Genomic DNA, 14,532 nt, shown 5'->3' with positions numbered 1-14,532 from the left:
GGTAGGCCGGCCCGCAGGACCGCCGTGCGCGACAGGCCTGCACGCCCCGCAGGCGCGGGGTAGGCCGGCCCGCAGGACCGCCTTGCGCGACAGGCCTGCACGCCCCGCAGGCGCCCGGCCGGGCCGCGCCGATACGATACAGGGAGGGACTGGAGGACTGTCGGGCCGAAGAGAGTGAAAGTGACGGTGGGGCAGCCGAGTGTGGCGCAGCACGTGCACGTGTTTGTTTGTGTGAATGTGTTGGCGGCGGAGTGCATGCAGTGCTGTGTGGCGTGCCCAGCGGGTCAGCCGGCGGCGGCCTGGGCTCGCTGCTGCTGCTATGGCCGCGTACTTTACAAGTTCGACTGACCGGAGCAATGGCGAGCTGGTCAGCCGCATGATACATCTTTCGCGGATCGTGTGGGTCGTACGCACCGGCACGTGAAAGCACAGCAGCCCCCCGCGGGGGGCCGTAACACCACACCGCGCTGGAGTCACAGACCGTAGTGTTTACTCCCTCCGGGCGGAGTGAGTGCCGAGAGGCGGATTGGACGCGCTCGCCTGACCGCCGCGCCAGTATTTCCTCGTCCGATGCATAGTTTTTACTCGCAACAGCGATAACGCCCTTAGCTAATTTCGTAATCATACGAAACGTTCATTCGCGGCTGACTTCCAGTGGCCGCGGCCGATGCTTCCTGCCCACCCACCGGAACTAGCGCCACTCTTACGAGTAGAGGCTTTGCACATTACAACACAACCGACCCGCCCGGACCCGCCCTTCGCCCGCTCGTTAGCCCAGCTGCTCCGAGGCGTGCCGTGTACGCCGTGTACCTCGCCGACGTCGGGCTGGGACCTGAGAGGGACCGCGGAAGGAATCCGGAATGTGGGCAGAGACAGACAATAAAAAAGGGGATAGTACAAACAAGCAGGAACCTTTTATTACTCGAATAACAATCGTACGACTTGCTCATCACTATGCATTCTGTGAAAGGCACGCCTATACTTTCGCAAGGGTCGGCAGACAAAACAGACACCGCGGATCGTGGCGACATGGGAGGGCGTCGACCAAGCGGGAAAGGTAATCCTTATGAAATGAGCAACTGTCCCAACCCCAATATTTTGGGAAAAGAGTGACGTCGAACCCGCTGAAGACAGTCCTCACGGAATCTGCCAGTCGTCGTGAGCCGCGGGCGGGGCACCGCCGGCTGACGTCGAGAGGAGCGGCGGGGACGGCTGTGGACCAGGACCAGGCTCCACTCGGCATAGCTCGGCCCGCAGGCCACAGCGGATGCTGCAGATACACCTGCCGTGCGAGGCGAGTCGGCGCCTCTCCTCGGACATCGCCGCGCCGCGCCCAAAGCCGAGCCGAGCCGAACGCCCCCCCGCGCTGCGCCGCGCGCTGCTCGGAAAGGAAAGTCGAGAAAGTGGCGATGGGCCGCGGCGACCAACACTTGCCTGATGCTCGATTACCTACTCAGAAACACGCGGTAAAGATCAGGAAAAAACAGAGCTGAGGCCGTGGCGCTGCTGGAACGAGCGAGGAATTACGGCAGCGGTCGGCCCTGGGCCGCGTGCGCTCCGCGGAGTGCATGCCGAGCAGCCGGTGAGGCGTGCGGGCGGGCCCGGGTGCGAGTCTCATCGAGAGCAAAATCATATGCGAGGCGAGCAGCGAGGAATTCTCCCGATGAGGACCTAATTTGGCAGAGAGCTCCTCGCACCCTGTCTCTTTGTACCTATTGTCCTCCAGCCTCCACCAGCAGGCTAGGCTGTCGCCTGCGGGGCTCCGCGCTGCCAAGCCCACCGACCCGCCTGGGAACGGTGTCATCACCAGAGTATTCCTGGCGAAGACGTCTCCTTATTGCGTCAGATTCGCGGACCGAACTGTGAGGAGACGGGGAGGGGCGGTGGAGGGGGCAGAGGAGGAGGAGGAGGAGGTCGCCGCGCTCAGGGCTGGCTGTGTTACTGTGTGGGCTCAGCGCGCCGCTCCGAGTGAAATCGAACGACAAGTGTACCTACCTACGCCCCTCTCGACCCTTCCCATCCCGTGCCGGGCGGTCCGCGGTCCCTGTGGCCAGCTCCGAACGCATCGTCCACACCAACAACGAGGGACGATATCGTATCCCATCAGAACGATCCTGGCCGGCCACTCCGAGCAGGCGGCAGGCAAGGAAGTGAGCTTTCTAAACACATCTATGATTTAATCAGGAAAGTTGTGTTGTCACCTCCTGCCTCCCCCTCCTGCTCCTGCCGGCTACCGCCGCCGCCGCCGTTGTTGTGGTGACTGGTGACCGCGGCGACCTGCCCGCCCGGCCGCGGCCCGGCCTACCACCTTGCGGTAGAGGCACCGGATCGGTGGGTCGGTTGGGTCAGCGCTTACCTCTTCCTTATATTTGCGTATAATGGGCCGATTGTATGTGACACTGGCCCATGTGGCCCGTATGGCTCCCGTGGGTCGCGCGATCTTTATCTTGGTCGCTTGGGCCGGAATGGGTTCAGCGTGGTTCGCTTGACCCAAGCGACCCAAAGGTTGCATTGCACCTGTCACCGCCAGCTGGCGCTGCACTCGGCTGCAGGCGAGGGGCAGGGAGATGCGGGGCGGCGGGAGACGAAATTTTGCTAGGCCGACCCAAACGACCCAGACGGGTCAGGTTGGTCCAGGCTCGCGCAGACTGGACCCATGTGGCCCATGGTGGGTCTGACAGACCAAACTGACATGCGTATGGGTCGCATTGGTCTAGACTGGGTTGGGTGGGCGGTAAAATAAGCCAAAATAGCTTGGGTCAGAAGAACCCACCGATCCGGGGCCTCTACCTTGCGGCCGCGGAGCGCTTCCAACTTTATATTTATTATACCCGGCCGATGGGGACGAGAGAGGGAAAAGTTGTGAGAGGGAAAACTCTTGATCGCGCCGGAAGAGACGGGGGATCGCGTCATGCAGCAGTTCCGCCGCCGGGCAAAACGGCGGCGACGAGCTCTGCGTTTAGCGTCCGCGCACCGAGAGGAGGCCTGCCCCGCCCGACACTCTGGTGATGCGACATGGGCAACTAATGGGCGCGATTTCTTTTTTTCTGTTTTCCTTATACACGGCTGTGAGGCGCCATGGCGGAGTTTACGGCGAGTCGCAACGCGAGAGCAGAAACATGATAGCATAGAGGGTTGCGTGAGTTTGATCGCGGCTTTATAGACGTGCATTTCGCAACACGGCCACCCGGGGCGGGCTCCGTACCGCGCCAGCCCAGGCCGGGCAGGGCTGTGTACCGACTGGATAGCACTGGATAATGCAATTCCATCATGGGTCGACGGATACAGTTTGGCTCGCTGACAGCTGAGACCGCCCCCGTCACATGCAACCGTGCTGGACCTGCTGCCAGTGCTCGCTGTGTGCCCCGCTTGCTCCCCCAGCCCCCCGCCAGCCCCTCTGCCGGCTCTGGCATTCTCGCTGACCTTTCCGATAATGCTCTCCTGCCACCCTCTCTCCCCTCTTGCGCAGCGTAACCCTTCTCCTGACCTGCAGTCCGAACAGGCATTGCCGTTCGGTACACAAAACGTGCGGAGAACATATCCAGCCAGCAAAGCCCCGTTGGCTCCTGCCCGGCTCCGGTAGTAGTACCAGATGCGCGCTGGCTGGTTATGTTCCGGAGGGGGATGGGAAGGGACCCCCTTCTCCTTGCTCGGGCTCCCAGCAGCTCATAACGGGGCCCAGGAGGCGTGCATGTTGGCATGGCATTGTGTGGACCCACACCGCCGCCCCCCGCGCAGGACCCTTCGCTGTTAGATGCATGGAAATGTCAGAAGCGTCCGATTTGTGAGACGTCTTACGCAAGTAGTGTTGCCTCATGCTGTAATAGCCCCGGCCAGGCGCGTCCCTTCACCTTGGTGTGGTGTTTGTCGGCTCATTACCATGTGTAGCCCTGCCCCCAAAAGCCTTTCCTGCGATTGGGAATATTATACAATAATTCCATCTCGTTGGCCGTGTGGGACTGCAGGCGACCGCCGTTGTTGGCCGCCCCGCCCGTAGCGCCCCGCTCCTGCATTGCCCCCCCCCTCCCCGCCTTCCCTCCAGGGGGCTCCATACATTCACCGCGCGGGCCGTGTGGAGGCCACGGCGGACCGCAAGCAGGGGACCCCGCGAGGGGTCCGGGGGGCGTCTGTAAACAACGGCGGTGACACCGTTTGTAGAATCGAAGGAGGCTGTGAAGAGCGGCCGAGGAGAGCCCTTTGGACAACAGCTCATCCGTCCAAAGGGTGGGCGTCGAAAATCCATACTCTTCAAGGATGTGCGGCGCTGGTGTGAGTCCGTGCAGGCCAACAAGGTGGCTCCCGTGCACCCTTTTCGTGCACAGTGCGGCCCGGCCCCGGCCCCGTATGTGCCGTCGGGGCTGCATGTCAGCGCCGCGTTATCAGATGACGGCGCCCAGCAAGGCGTTATGGCGTTATGAAATATCGCGCCGGCTGGTACCTGTCCGGTGCCGCCCGGTACTATCCGGCGGTAGTGCCCGGCGGTTGCTTGCTGGCCGTATAACCGCGTGACTTGCAGGACTAACTGGTTCCCCCCCGCGCGCGCGATGTTCGCCGGGGGCACCATGGACAGGGGCCAGGGCCTGGACCAGAGCGCGCGTATATGTACTGTACGGGACGCAGCCTCCGTACATCAGCAGCACCTCGGAAACAAGCGAACGGCAATCTGAGAAATAAGAGGTGCATTTGTTACTCGCTAGAGTTATTGATTCTGCATGCAGGGTGGTCTTTGTGCCCCGTTGGAGTAAATGCGTGCACTAGTCCGCCTGCAGACGTGCGAATGGGTTGCCTATTCGTACGGCCCCATCAAGCTTCATGGCGAGAGACGATAGGCAAACCCGTTCGCACCCTACATGCCACATTCGGACTACTAGTACACGCATTCGCTCCAACGGGACACAGCGCCCACCTTTGCACATACAAAGGGTTCCTCCTCCTCAATGTAGCACGGCGAGGGCGCTGTGTTGTAGTGGCCGGAGGCGGCCACTCTCGGCGCGGTGCTGCTGGACCGCTCTGCCGACAGTCGGAGGCGTAAAGAGCAGTGCGCGGTGCGGCGCCCCCGTGGCGCCGACCTCGCGGGCCGCTCCCATTAGCGAGTGCGTGGCGGGGCGAGGCGTGGCGGGGCGGGGCGTGGGCAGGCGGCGGTGGGCGGCGCGGCTCCTCCAGTGACATTCCCCGCGCCGCGCTGGCCGCGCTGCACCGCGCCGCGCGGGTAATTGTACCTTGATTGTGCGGCCCGGGTCGAACTAATCTGCACTTCCCCTCTGCCCCCCTCTCTCTCTACTTCTTGCACATGCTGAGGATAATCTGCAAGAACGAAAATGCAATTATGTAGAGAAAGAGCGATGGCAGGGGGATGGGCGGGAGAGTGTTGTCTCTCTGGAGGCGTCGCGTCGAGCACGGATCGCTCGTTCGTTCAGCCCCAGCTCTAGGCCCTGGCCGCACTCGCCTGGTCGGATTGGAATGTGGTTCCGCGCGGAGTGAAGCGGGGCGGCGTGGCGGGGCAGGGCGAGGTGGGGTGGGGCAGCCAGGAGGGCGGCGGAAGCGCGAACACCGTTGATGATCCGCGGCCACAGGCGTGCCCCTCCCCGCGCAGGACGCGCAGGACGCGCAGGTCGAAGGGAATGGACAACCGAGTCGACCTGCAAAGTCGGGCGCCTCTGCGCTCGCAGCGCTCACACCTGCTGGGACGCATTAGGGTCTGGGACTGTATGAGCGCGCGATGAATGGATACGCGCGCACCTGGCTGAGCCGCGCTCCTGTCGCCCTGCTGGGCTGCAGGGCCGCCTGCAGGGCGGCGCGCAGGGCCGACGGGCCGACCACCAGGTAGCGCAGCACCGCCGGGGTACGCGCCAGCGCGGCAGTGCAATCTCTTCTTGAGCTGCCCCCTCCACGCCGCCAGGTAGGTCGCCCCCGCCCCTCCGCCCCCACCTCAGCCGTCGCCGCGCCCACCGCTCCCCGCTACGCCCCGCCGTGAGCGGCCAGCCCGAGCTGGCGGCCCGCCCTGCCGAGTCGGCGCGGCCCGCCGGCAGCCGGCAGCCAGCCACAGCCAGTCCGCGTCGGAGGCCCCGCCGAACAGGTCGACGCCGTCTCACCGTGCGTCGCCGCCGTTCCTTTTATAATGGCGTTAAGGCGAAGCTGAGAGCGGCGTCCGCGTCGGGAGTGACAGTGTGTGCAGTGCAGTGACGTGACAAAGTGACGGTGCAGTGACGTTAGCATCCCCTTGACTCTCTGAAAGGGTAAGGCGCGTGTGTATGTGACGACAGTGTGCTGGCGGGGCGGCCGTTCACCCCCCGGAGGTTCGCCCGGAGGCGTCGCTACAAGTGTCAGTGCAGGAGCAGGAGCCGTCGGGGCCGTCAGGCGGGTGCGGGCGGGGCCCGTGGTCCCCGTGCCGCGGCGGGCCGGCGGCCGGGTCGGGCGCAGCTCACGGCGCGGTCGGGACGCACTTTCTTGGCGATGAGAAAGTGGCGGCGCAGCGGGCGGGGCCGGGCGTGCCATCGGCGTGCCTTTGGCGTGCCTTTGGCGTGCCTTTGGCGTGCCGTCGGTGCGCGGCCCGCGCGGCCCACCTGACCCGACCCGATCGGAGAGTGACGCGGCGGGTGGACCTGGACCTCCTGGACCACCTCCAGCAGCAACGCGTGCGGCTACGCCCCTACGGGGCCCTCTCATGGCCTCCCTGCCTCCAGTGGATACGGTCGGAAGGATCAGGTGTCACTGGAGGCCGCGACAGTTGCGGCGGGCTAGTGCTGGCCAGGACCCCGAGGCCGCGACAGTTGCGGCGGGCTAGTGCTGGCCAGGACCCCCAGGACCCCGCTGCGGCCACGCACCCCTGCAGGTGCCTGCAGGTGCCTGCAGGTGCCCGCAGGTGCCAGCAGGTGGCTGGGAGCGTCCTGGGGCCTGGGGCTCCGGCCCGGTATGCGACGTGACGCGCCGCCGCCTGGACTACGCGGCTCACCGCACGGCACGGCGCGGCGGAGGCGCGGGCCGGAGGTACCGGTTCGAGGGCCGGGCTGGGCTGGGCTGAGCACGGCCTCTCGGACCCACCGCTCACCCCTCCTTCCCCTCGCATGCTGCCGGCCAGGGTGCCCCAACATGTCCCCCCCCCCCCCGTACTTCCTCCCACCCGAATACCGCCGAATATATAGCCTTTACCCAATTCTAAACCAACCCGTCTGCCAAATATGGCTGGTTTATGGAATATCGTTTTATGACTGTTGTGCCATGGAATCAAAGTTATTATGCCAAAACTTTGCCCCTATAACGAACGGCTCAGTTGTATCTGAAGATTGCCATTAGTACTCAGATCGAGGCAAGCATATCGTCGGAAGGAGCCCGACAACGCAATGCCCCGACGGAAACATTCGGTTTGCCTACTGTGTAACTTCACCTGCTCTCTGCCCCCCCCCCCTCTTTTCTTCCTCCTGCTCCTGCTGGTCCGTTTCCCCGTCCCCTCTGGCCTTTTAAGCCGCGTGCGTGATTCTCCAGCGCATTCCAGCGCTTTGCCCCGGCGTGCTGCGGGCCGCTGCGGGCCGCTCCAGGAGGCCGCCGCGCTGTGTGTGCTTCTCTCCGCCACTCATTCGGCCTCCTTGCCACCACCGTCCAGGGCCGCGTCCTGCATGTCCCTTTACTCGGCGTTACACAACACCGTGTCGCGCCGTCCGTCGGGCTGGGCCGGGCCGGACAGGCCCCGCGGGGAGCCATAAGGACTCGGCCGTAACCTCCTGCAGGGGCCGGTCACTTTGAGCAACTTGGTCTCCGCTCTCTTCCTTTCTCCTCACAATTCAGCCGCCACCGGCCGCGCCCGCTCGCCGTGCCAAGGTCGTGGGAGTGCGATGGCAGGATGGCAGTGGTGCTGCTGTGGGCAGGGCGCGGTGCGGTGTGTGCTCGACCGCGCTGCCGTTCAATGCAATCCCGGCCCGTACAGGCACAAATCAGTCCACACACATATGCACTTGTGGTTGGATCGTGAACTCGACGCCGCTGACGTCAGCCGGCGTCCTCGCCGCGCGGAAGGCTGGAACCGCACTACGCGTATGCGATGCAGCCTTTTCTCTCTGGATGCAGCGGAGAGTCAGCCAGTGGGAACGGAGATGCCAAACTCGGGAAATTAAATTCCAATGTCACTGTGGGAGCAGCCAACTCGATACCACTGCTCTTCTTCGCCCTTTCCGTTTTGGTCCGACCCGCCACCTCCACACTCGTCCCGGATACGCCGGGCGGGGCCGTGCGGCGCGCTGGAAGTCGCTGACGGGACGGGAAGACTGAATGAGGCTGTTTGGCGCGCCTCTCGGCTCGGACCGGGCGGACTGGGTGTGGTGCCGGCGAAGTAAAGGCGCCTCGTGGCAGCGCGAGTCAGACGCGCCGCGCCTCGCGACTCCAACGCGGCGCCGTCGAGCCAGCAACACTGCCAGCGTAGACAGGTTTCCAGCAAGGCAAACTTCGCTGGTAGTGTGTAGGGAAACGTGTCGCCTTTCGTGTGCAGATTTCTGAACCCCAGAGCAAATCAATCCCTAGTAGTGTTACAGAGTCTATCCGCAGTACGGAACGAAGTGTGGTGTCACAGCCTCTCGTGAGACCTGGAGGTTATTTGCTTGTTTTTGCGACTTGCCGCTTGTTATTCCTCCAAGGTGAATGCGATTCCCCTCCGATTTAAACGCGGGTGTCACGCCCACGCGAGCGTCTCCAGTAGTGCGCTCGCCCACGCCCCCCGCGCGCCCCCTCCCCCGCGGCCCCCCATCCGCGGACCGACCGCGCGCGAGCCGCCGCGCCAACGGTGACTCACGGGCGGCTCGCACCCGACGGGATGGGAGGTTATTGGCTCTCGAACCCCTACCCGGTGCGTTGTGCGTAGCGTAGGTGTTGGCAGACGGTGTCGCTTTAGCTGGGCCGCGCCCGCCCGGGCCACCACCTGACGGCCAGGTGTGGAAACGAGAAAGCAACGCACACACTTTAGGGGCTGTGACGTCACGCCGCCGCGGCGCGCCGGGGGGGCCACCCAGCTGGTGGCGGCGTGCTCCTCCCGGCCTTCCTTCCTCCTTCCGCCCTGCAGCCTGTTGGGCCCCACGCTCACGCCGGAGCCTCCGTCGTCGCCACCTCGATGTCCGTTTTCCCTCTCTTCAGAAAACTTGCGCCGCGTCACCTTCGTCGTGGTCTTCCGCCACCGCTGAGGGAATTGGGCGCGCTGAACTGGACCGGCGGCGGCGCTCTGCCGCGGTGATGCTGCACCGCCAGGCAGGGGTGCGCGCGGCTTGCCTAAGTCGCACGGGGCGCACCTGGGACAGTCTGGGACACCCAGGGCGGGCGGCGGCTAGTCCTCCTCCACGCACTTTCTCCCAAATGACTATAGCATTAGAGAAGCTGTTTTTTTGCGTCGTGTGTTTTGCGAACCGAGAAGCTCAAGTCAGTTGTCGTGACCCCAGAAGCCGCTTGAAAAAGAAATAAATGAAAGAAACCATGAAAGGAAGGTGCAGAGAGTGTGTCTCGGTCGCTAATGAGACTCTGGTCGCTTGCAGGCAGCCCGTGGCAAGTCGCAGTCATGGCGGGTCCCAAGATGTCGGTCCTCGGCGAGGCAGTGCGGCTGGTGGCCGCCGGGACCACGGCGGCCTTCGAGCTGAGCGCGCTGGGCTTCAAGCGCAGCGACATCGACGTTCACATCATGAGTAAGTATTGGAAGCCGAGCCGAGAAATGGTGTGGTGCGGTGCTGCTGACCGAAGTGCTGACGGGGGCGCTGACCGTTTGTTATGTCCGCAGGCCCCTCGAAACGGCCGCTGAGTGCGCGCCTCATGGAGGAGGGCGGAGGCATGTTCCGCATCGAGTTCACCCCCACGGAGGTGGGCAGCCACCTGGTCGAGGTGTCGCTGGCCGGGGAGAAGCTCGCCGCCGGCCCGCTCGTGGCCAAGGTGTACAACTCGAGCCTCATCCGGGTCACCGAGGTGGGCAGCGGTGTGGTGGGGCAGCCCTGCCAATTCAGGGGTGAGTACGGCCTTAACGCTCGGGCACCTCCGAGGTGCGATTGGAGGAGAGTGTGGCAATTAGTCGCTGCTCTGTTGCTCTAAACTAACTCGCACCTTGCTTTGCTTACAGTCGACGCCAGCCAGGCGGGGGAGGGCCAGCTCGAGATCTCCATCAACGAGGGAGAGGTGCCGAACCACGTGCAGGTGGTGGGTGGCGGCCGCTGCCTCGTGAGCTTCACGCCAGAGCAGACCAAGCCTCACCTCATCGACATCAAGTTCAACGGCGAGACCGTGGCGGGCTGCCCGTTCGTGTGCGCCGTGTCGGACACGAGCCGGGTATCGCTGACGCTGCGCAACCTGGAGCTGGTGCCCGTCGACGAGGTGGCGCGCTTCCACATGGCCGTGGACGGGTCGGGCAGCGCCGAGCTCGCCGTGTCCGTGCGCGGGCCCACCGCCGAGCTGCCCGTCAAGGTGACGGGCAACGTGCACTCGGGCTTCACGGCCGAGTTCACGCCGCGCGACGTGGGCGCGCACTCCATCACCGTCGAGTACAACGGCCACCCTGTGAGCGGGACGCCCTTCGTGGCTAAGGCGTACGACGCCAAGCGCGTGCTGGTCGGGCCACTGCCCCAGGGCGCCGTCGGCAAGACTTTGCAGTTCATGGTGGACGCGAGTGAGGCTGGCGAGGGCAACCTGGAGATCACCATCAGCGCCCGTGGCCACAACATCCCCACGCAAGTGCACCCCCAGGGCAACGCGCGCTTCGCCGTCAGCTTTGTGCCCATCGAGCCGACCGACCACGTGATCAGCATCAACTTCAACAAGGAGCCCGTCCCCGGGTCGCCTTTCCTGGCCCGTGTGGCAGGAGACTCGCCGCACCACATCACGGTCAGCGGGCCGTCTCTGTCATCGGCCGCTGTGGGAAAGACTTCCTACTTCACCATGAACAACGTAGGCGGCAGCGTTGAGGACATCGAGGTCAACGTTGAGGGTGAGTAGAACGCAAAGGCCCCTATTGGTCCCCGTCGAGGAGTGTGACGCGATATTCTTCAATGGCAGTCAGTTATGAGCAGTCGGCCTGAGGCGTTCCCAATTTCTTCATCTCATCCATGACCCTCTCCCTGGGCTATGCCACGATTTGTCCTGAGTACTCTGTTCTGCTGAGGACGAAGAGTATGTTCTCTACTCTACCGCCAATGAAACAGGGCACTGTACTGCTACAGCCATACTCAGTAGCCAAGCCCTTCTGAAATCTTACATTATTATTAATCAGCACTTTGTGACGATTAATAAGTCTGCTTCACATGGACGCGTATATCTACCGCACTCAGGCGTGTGGGTGGTTGCCTACTCGCTCGGCGCGGAACCAACAAAAAAATATGTACAGGGCCTACGGTGGGGCACCCTGCGTGGCATACACCTTCCCCGTCTCTCTCTTTCGCCCGCTAAAATTTTCACATGCCTTCTTTGTACGTTTTTGTATGTACTGTAAAATTGTAAAGATGCTATACTTCCCTCGTACTTTCTGAACATTCTTCCCCTCCTCACCCGCCCCCCATGCTTCTTCTCCGTCTCTAGCTAGCTACGTCGTTTTTCCTTATTGGTAGACACGCAGTTTTTAGGATAGGACATCCGATCCCCACTCTCAAGCCGTGTTTGACAGGTTTGACAGGGGGTGCCAACGGTAAGTCGCGAGGCTTGGGCCCAGCCAGGGGAGATCCTTACAGTCCCACGCACACCAGGGCCAGGGCCCCATGCACACTGGTGGTTGTTATTATACCTCTTGCCCCGCTGTTGTTTCACGGACCTCTTTCTTGTTCGTCTTTGCAGGAAGGAACTCCCCCTACAGAATGCGACGTTACTAGCACCCAACTCGTCACTGCACACACGACTCACTGTCACTCCCGACGCGGACATTATTTCGACTATATAGACTTATTACGAACCATCTTTCTCCTTCTTTCCTTTTTTGAGCATTCTCCTAGTGATTAACTCTAACGCGAAATCCTTCGCACATCCTCCACTTTTCCTTCTTTTCCTCGCATGTTTCTCTATGGACGCTCATTATATTTTTGTTTGTTTTGATTCGATCTCCTAATGCACGGCTTTGGACTTGGCATGCTAGCCGTTCTGAACCTCTTGCATGCTTTGCGTTCCCTTTTCGTTTTATACAACTAATTCTAGTCAGATTATGATGCTGAAGAAAAAAGTCATGGCGTATGTATCATTTGCCATCTTTACATTCATTGTATGTACTCGTATAGGGTGATGCGCAGACGACAGGTTTCATCTGCTTTAGTCGTCACATTTTATCACGCCATATATTCCCCGTGCACTGAACAATATTCCGTCAGACTGGAACTTCTGACGGAGTCTCGTCAAGCACTCAGAACATAGTCATGACTAGTCTCATTGCACCGCTCAACGCGGTACTTGAGTATTGTCCTATTTCTTATTTGTACATAAAGTCGATTCGTATTGCTCCCCACTGCCAATTGATTGGGAACTTGATCACTGAATCGTCTCCCTACAAGGTTACAGCGATTGAGTGATTGAACACCCAATGAACAACAGAGGACTTCTCCCGGGTTATGTAGCTGGTGAAGGGTATATGACATCATTAACCACAAAGTATTTGCTCACATCGCGAGGTGCCTCGCAAGACAACGCCAGTAGCGTATTTCTTTAGGCAAAATTCGCTCCTTGATGCTAACTATTACGCGATAAGTTTAACCCATGCGAAAGCGCGATTTAGTGTTATCTTAGGGTAGGAAATAACCGTACTGATAAACCATAACCACAAGGTGCATCGGTAGACATGTTTCCCGCCACACTAGTACCTAGTGCCTCTGTGCGCCTCCGCCTGTCTGTCCGTCTGCTCCTTCCTCTCCCCATACCTGCCTCTCAGCCGGCGCTCTCTACTAATCAAAGGACTCGCCAGTCACGTCTCCTCGGCCATCCTTAATCATCATATTAATATGTTTCCACTGAGCACTGGCAACGGATACCCCCTGGCACCATTCAGGACCAAACGGACAGGCCGTGCCGGCCCAGGTCAAAGACAATGGCGGACAGGTGTTCCACGTCGAGTTCGCGCCGCGCGTCGTCGGCGAGCACTCGGTCAGCGTGGCGTACCGGGGCGCGCCCGTGGCGGGGTCGCCCTTCAGCTGCAAGGTGTACGACGTCCGCGCCATCAAAGTCAAGGACGTGGCGCAGGGCAGCGTGGGGAAGGCCATCACCTTCCTGGGTAAGGACAACGTCGTCGCCGGTGGAGTGGTGTGTGCCAATGGTGTGTGAGACGTATGTTCTGAAAAGCCCATTTTATTTCATTCCAGTGGAGACGAGCCAGGCCGGGCCGGGCAACCTGGAGGTGACTGTAAACGGCGGTCGCGTGCCCACTTCGGCGCAGGCTCAAGGCCCCCACACCTACGCCATCTCCTTCACGCCGCGTGAGGCCGCGCCGCACACCGTGGACCTGCGCTTCAACGGGGAGGACGTACCCGGGAGCCCGTTCCAGTGCCAGGTGGCACAGGCCGCGCGCGTCGTGGTGGCCAGCGAGGGCCTGGAGAAGGTGGCCGTCAACCGGCCCGCCTCCTTCACCGTCGAGTCGGACGCGGCGGGGCAGGCCGCCCCGGACGTGCAGGTGCTGTCGCCCTCGCGCCGTCCCCTCCTCGTGGACGTGGCCCCGCTGCAGGGCTCGGGGCTGTCGTCGGGTCGCTACGCCGTGCACTTCACACCCGCCGACGTGGGCGACCACAGCGTGGAGGTCAAGGTGGGCGGCGCGCACGTCGAGGGAAGCCCCTTCCTGGTCAAGGCCTACGACGCCGCCAAGGTCAAAGTGACGGACATCAACGTGGGCACTGTGGGCAAGCCCGTCTTCTTCAGCAGTGAGTATCTAATGAAGGAAAGCTAACTCGCATTTACAGCATGGCGCAATCTATTAGATATACTAAACTCCGCCCCTCCACAGTCAACGCCAGTCAAGCGGGTGCAGGGAACTTGGAGATCATCGTGTCCGTCAACGGCTGCAACGTGCCCAACTATGTCCAGTCTGAAGGCAACGCCAAGTTCAAAGTCAACTTCAAGCCCCAGGAGGCGGCGCCGCACAGCCTCAGCGTGCGGTTCAACGGGGAGCCCGTTCCTGGTGAGTACGGTTGCCTCGCCCTAGCCGCCAGCGCTGCCCTCTGTCTAACGCCCGCTAACCTCCGCGCCTTTCTCTTCCTGCCCAGGTTCTCCTTTCACGTGCAAGGTGCTGGACTGGAGCCAGGTGCTGGTGTCGGGCCCGGGGCTCAAGGCGTGCGCCCTGGGCCGGCCCGCCAGCATCACCGTGGACCCGCAGAAAGCCGGGAACGGGGCCGTACCTCCGGGCGGCGGGACGTGCTCCATCAGCGTCCTGGCGCCCTCCGGCCGCACCCTGCCCTCCACCACCTCGCAGAGCCCCGACAACAAGTTCACGGCCACCTTCACCCCGGAGGAGGTGGGCCGCCACAGCCTGACGGTGGCGCTGGACGGCGAGCCCGTGCGCGGCAGCCCCTTCGCCTGCAACGTGTACGACGTCAACAAGATCAAGGTGACGGGGCT

At 62.3% G+C, this 14,532-nt stretch overlaps 2 protein-coding genes across 2 annotated transcripts in view; both read left to right on the top strand.

The window, feature by feature from the left end:
* Window positions 1-12,944, top strand: part of LOC113205442 (filamin-A) — a 40,030-nt gene extending 27,086 nt beyond the window's left edge. Inside the window, exons 19-22 of the mRNA XM_026421075.2 lie at window positions 9,510-9,656; window positions 9,749-9,970; window positions 10,082-10,942; window positions 11,782-12,944. Coding sequence (XP_026276860.2) covers window positions 9,510-9,656; window positions 9,749-9,970; window positions 10,082-10,942; window positions 11,782-11,816 — 1,265 coding nt within the window. The 3' untranslated portion in view covers window positions 11,817-12,944. The remainder of the gene's footprint in view (window positions 1-9,509; window positions 9,657-9,748; window positions 9,971-10,081; window positions 10,943-11,781) is intronic.
* On the top strand, window positions 12,770-14,527 carry LOC127749338 (filamin-A-like; the record flags this gene model as incomplete). The annotated part of the gene is made up of 5 exons (XM_052267182.1): window positions 12,770-12,824; window positions 12,944-13,198; window positions 13,287-13,838; window positions 13,922-14,095; window positions 14,181-14,527. Coding segments are annotated over exons 1-5 (1,383 nt in total), but the record flags the coding sequence as incomplete, so codon positions are not given.
* Between the last annotated feature and the right edge of the window lie 5 nt (window positions 14,528-14,532).

The sequence above is a fragment of the Frankliniella occidentalis genome, unplaced genomic scaffold (genome assembly GCF_000697945.3).
Source record: "Frankliniella occidentalis isolate FOCC.00 unplaced genomic scaffold, Focc_3.1 Scaffold47, whole genome shotgun sequence".
NCBI classification, from domain to species: domain Eukaryota; kingdom Metazoa; phylum Arthropoda; class Insecta; order Thysanoptera; family Thripidae; genus Frankliniella; species Frankliniella occidentalis.
The sequence above is the reverse complement of the archived record's forward strand: the minus strand, read 5'-3'. Positions and strand labels throughout refer to the sequence as shown.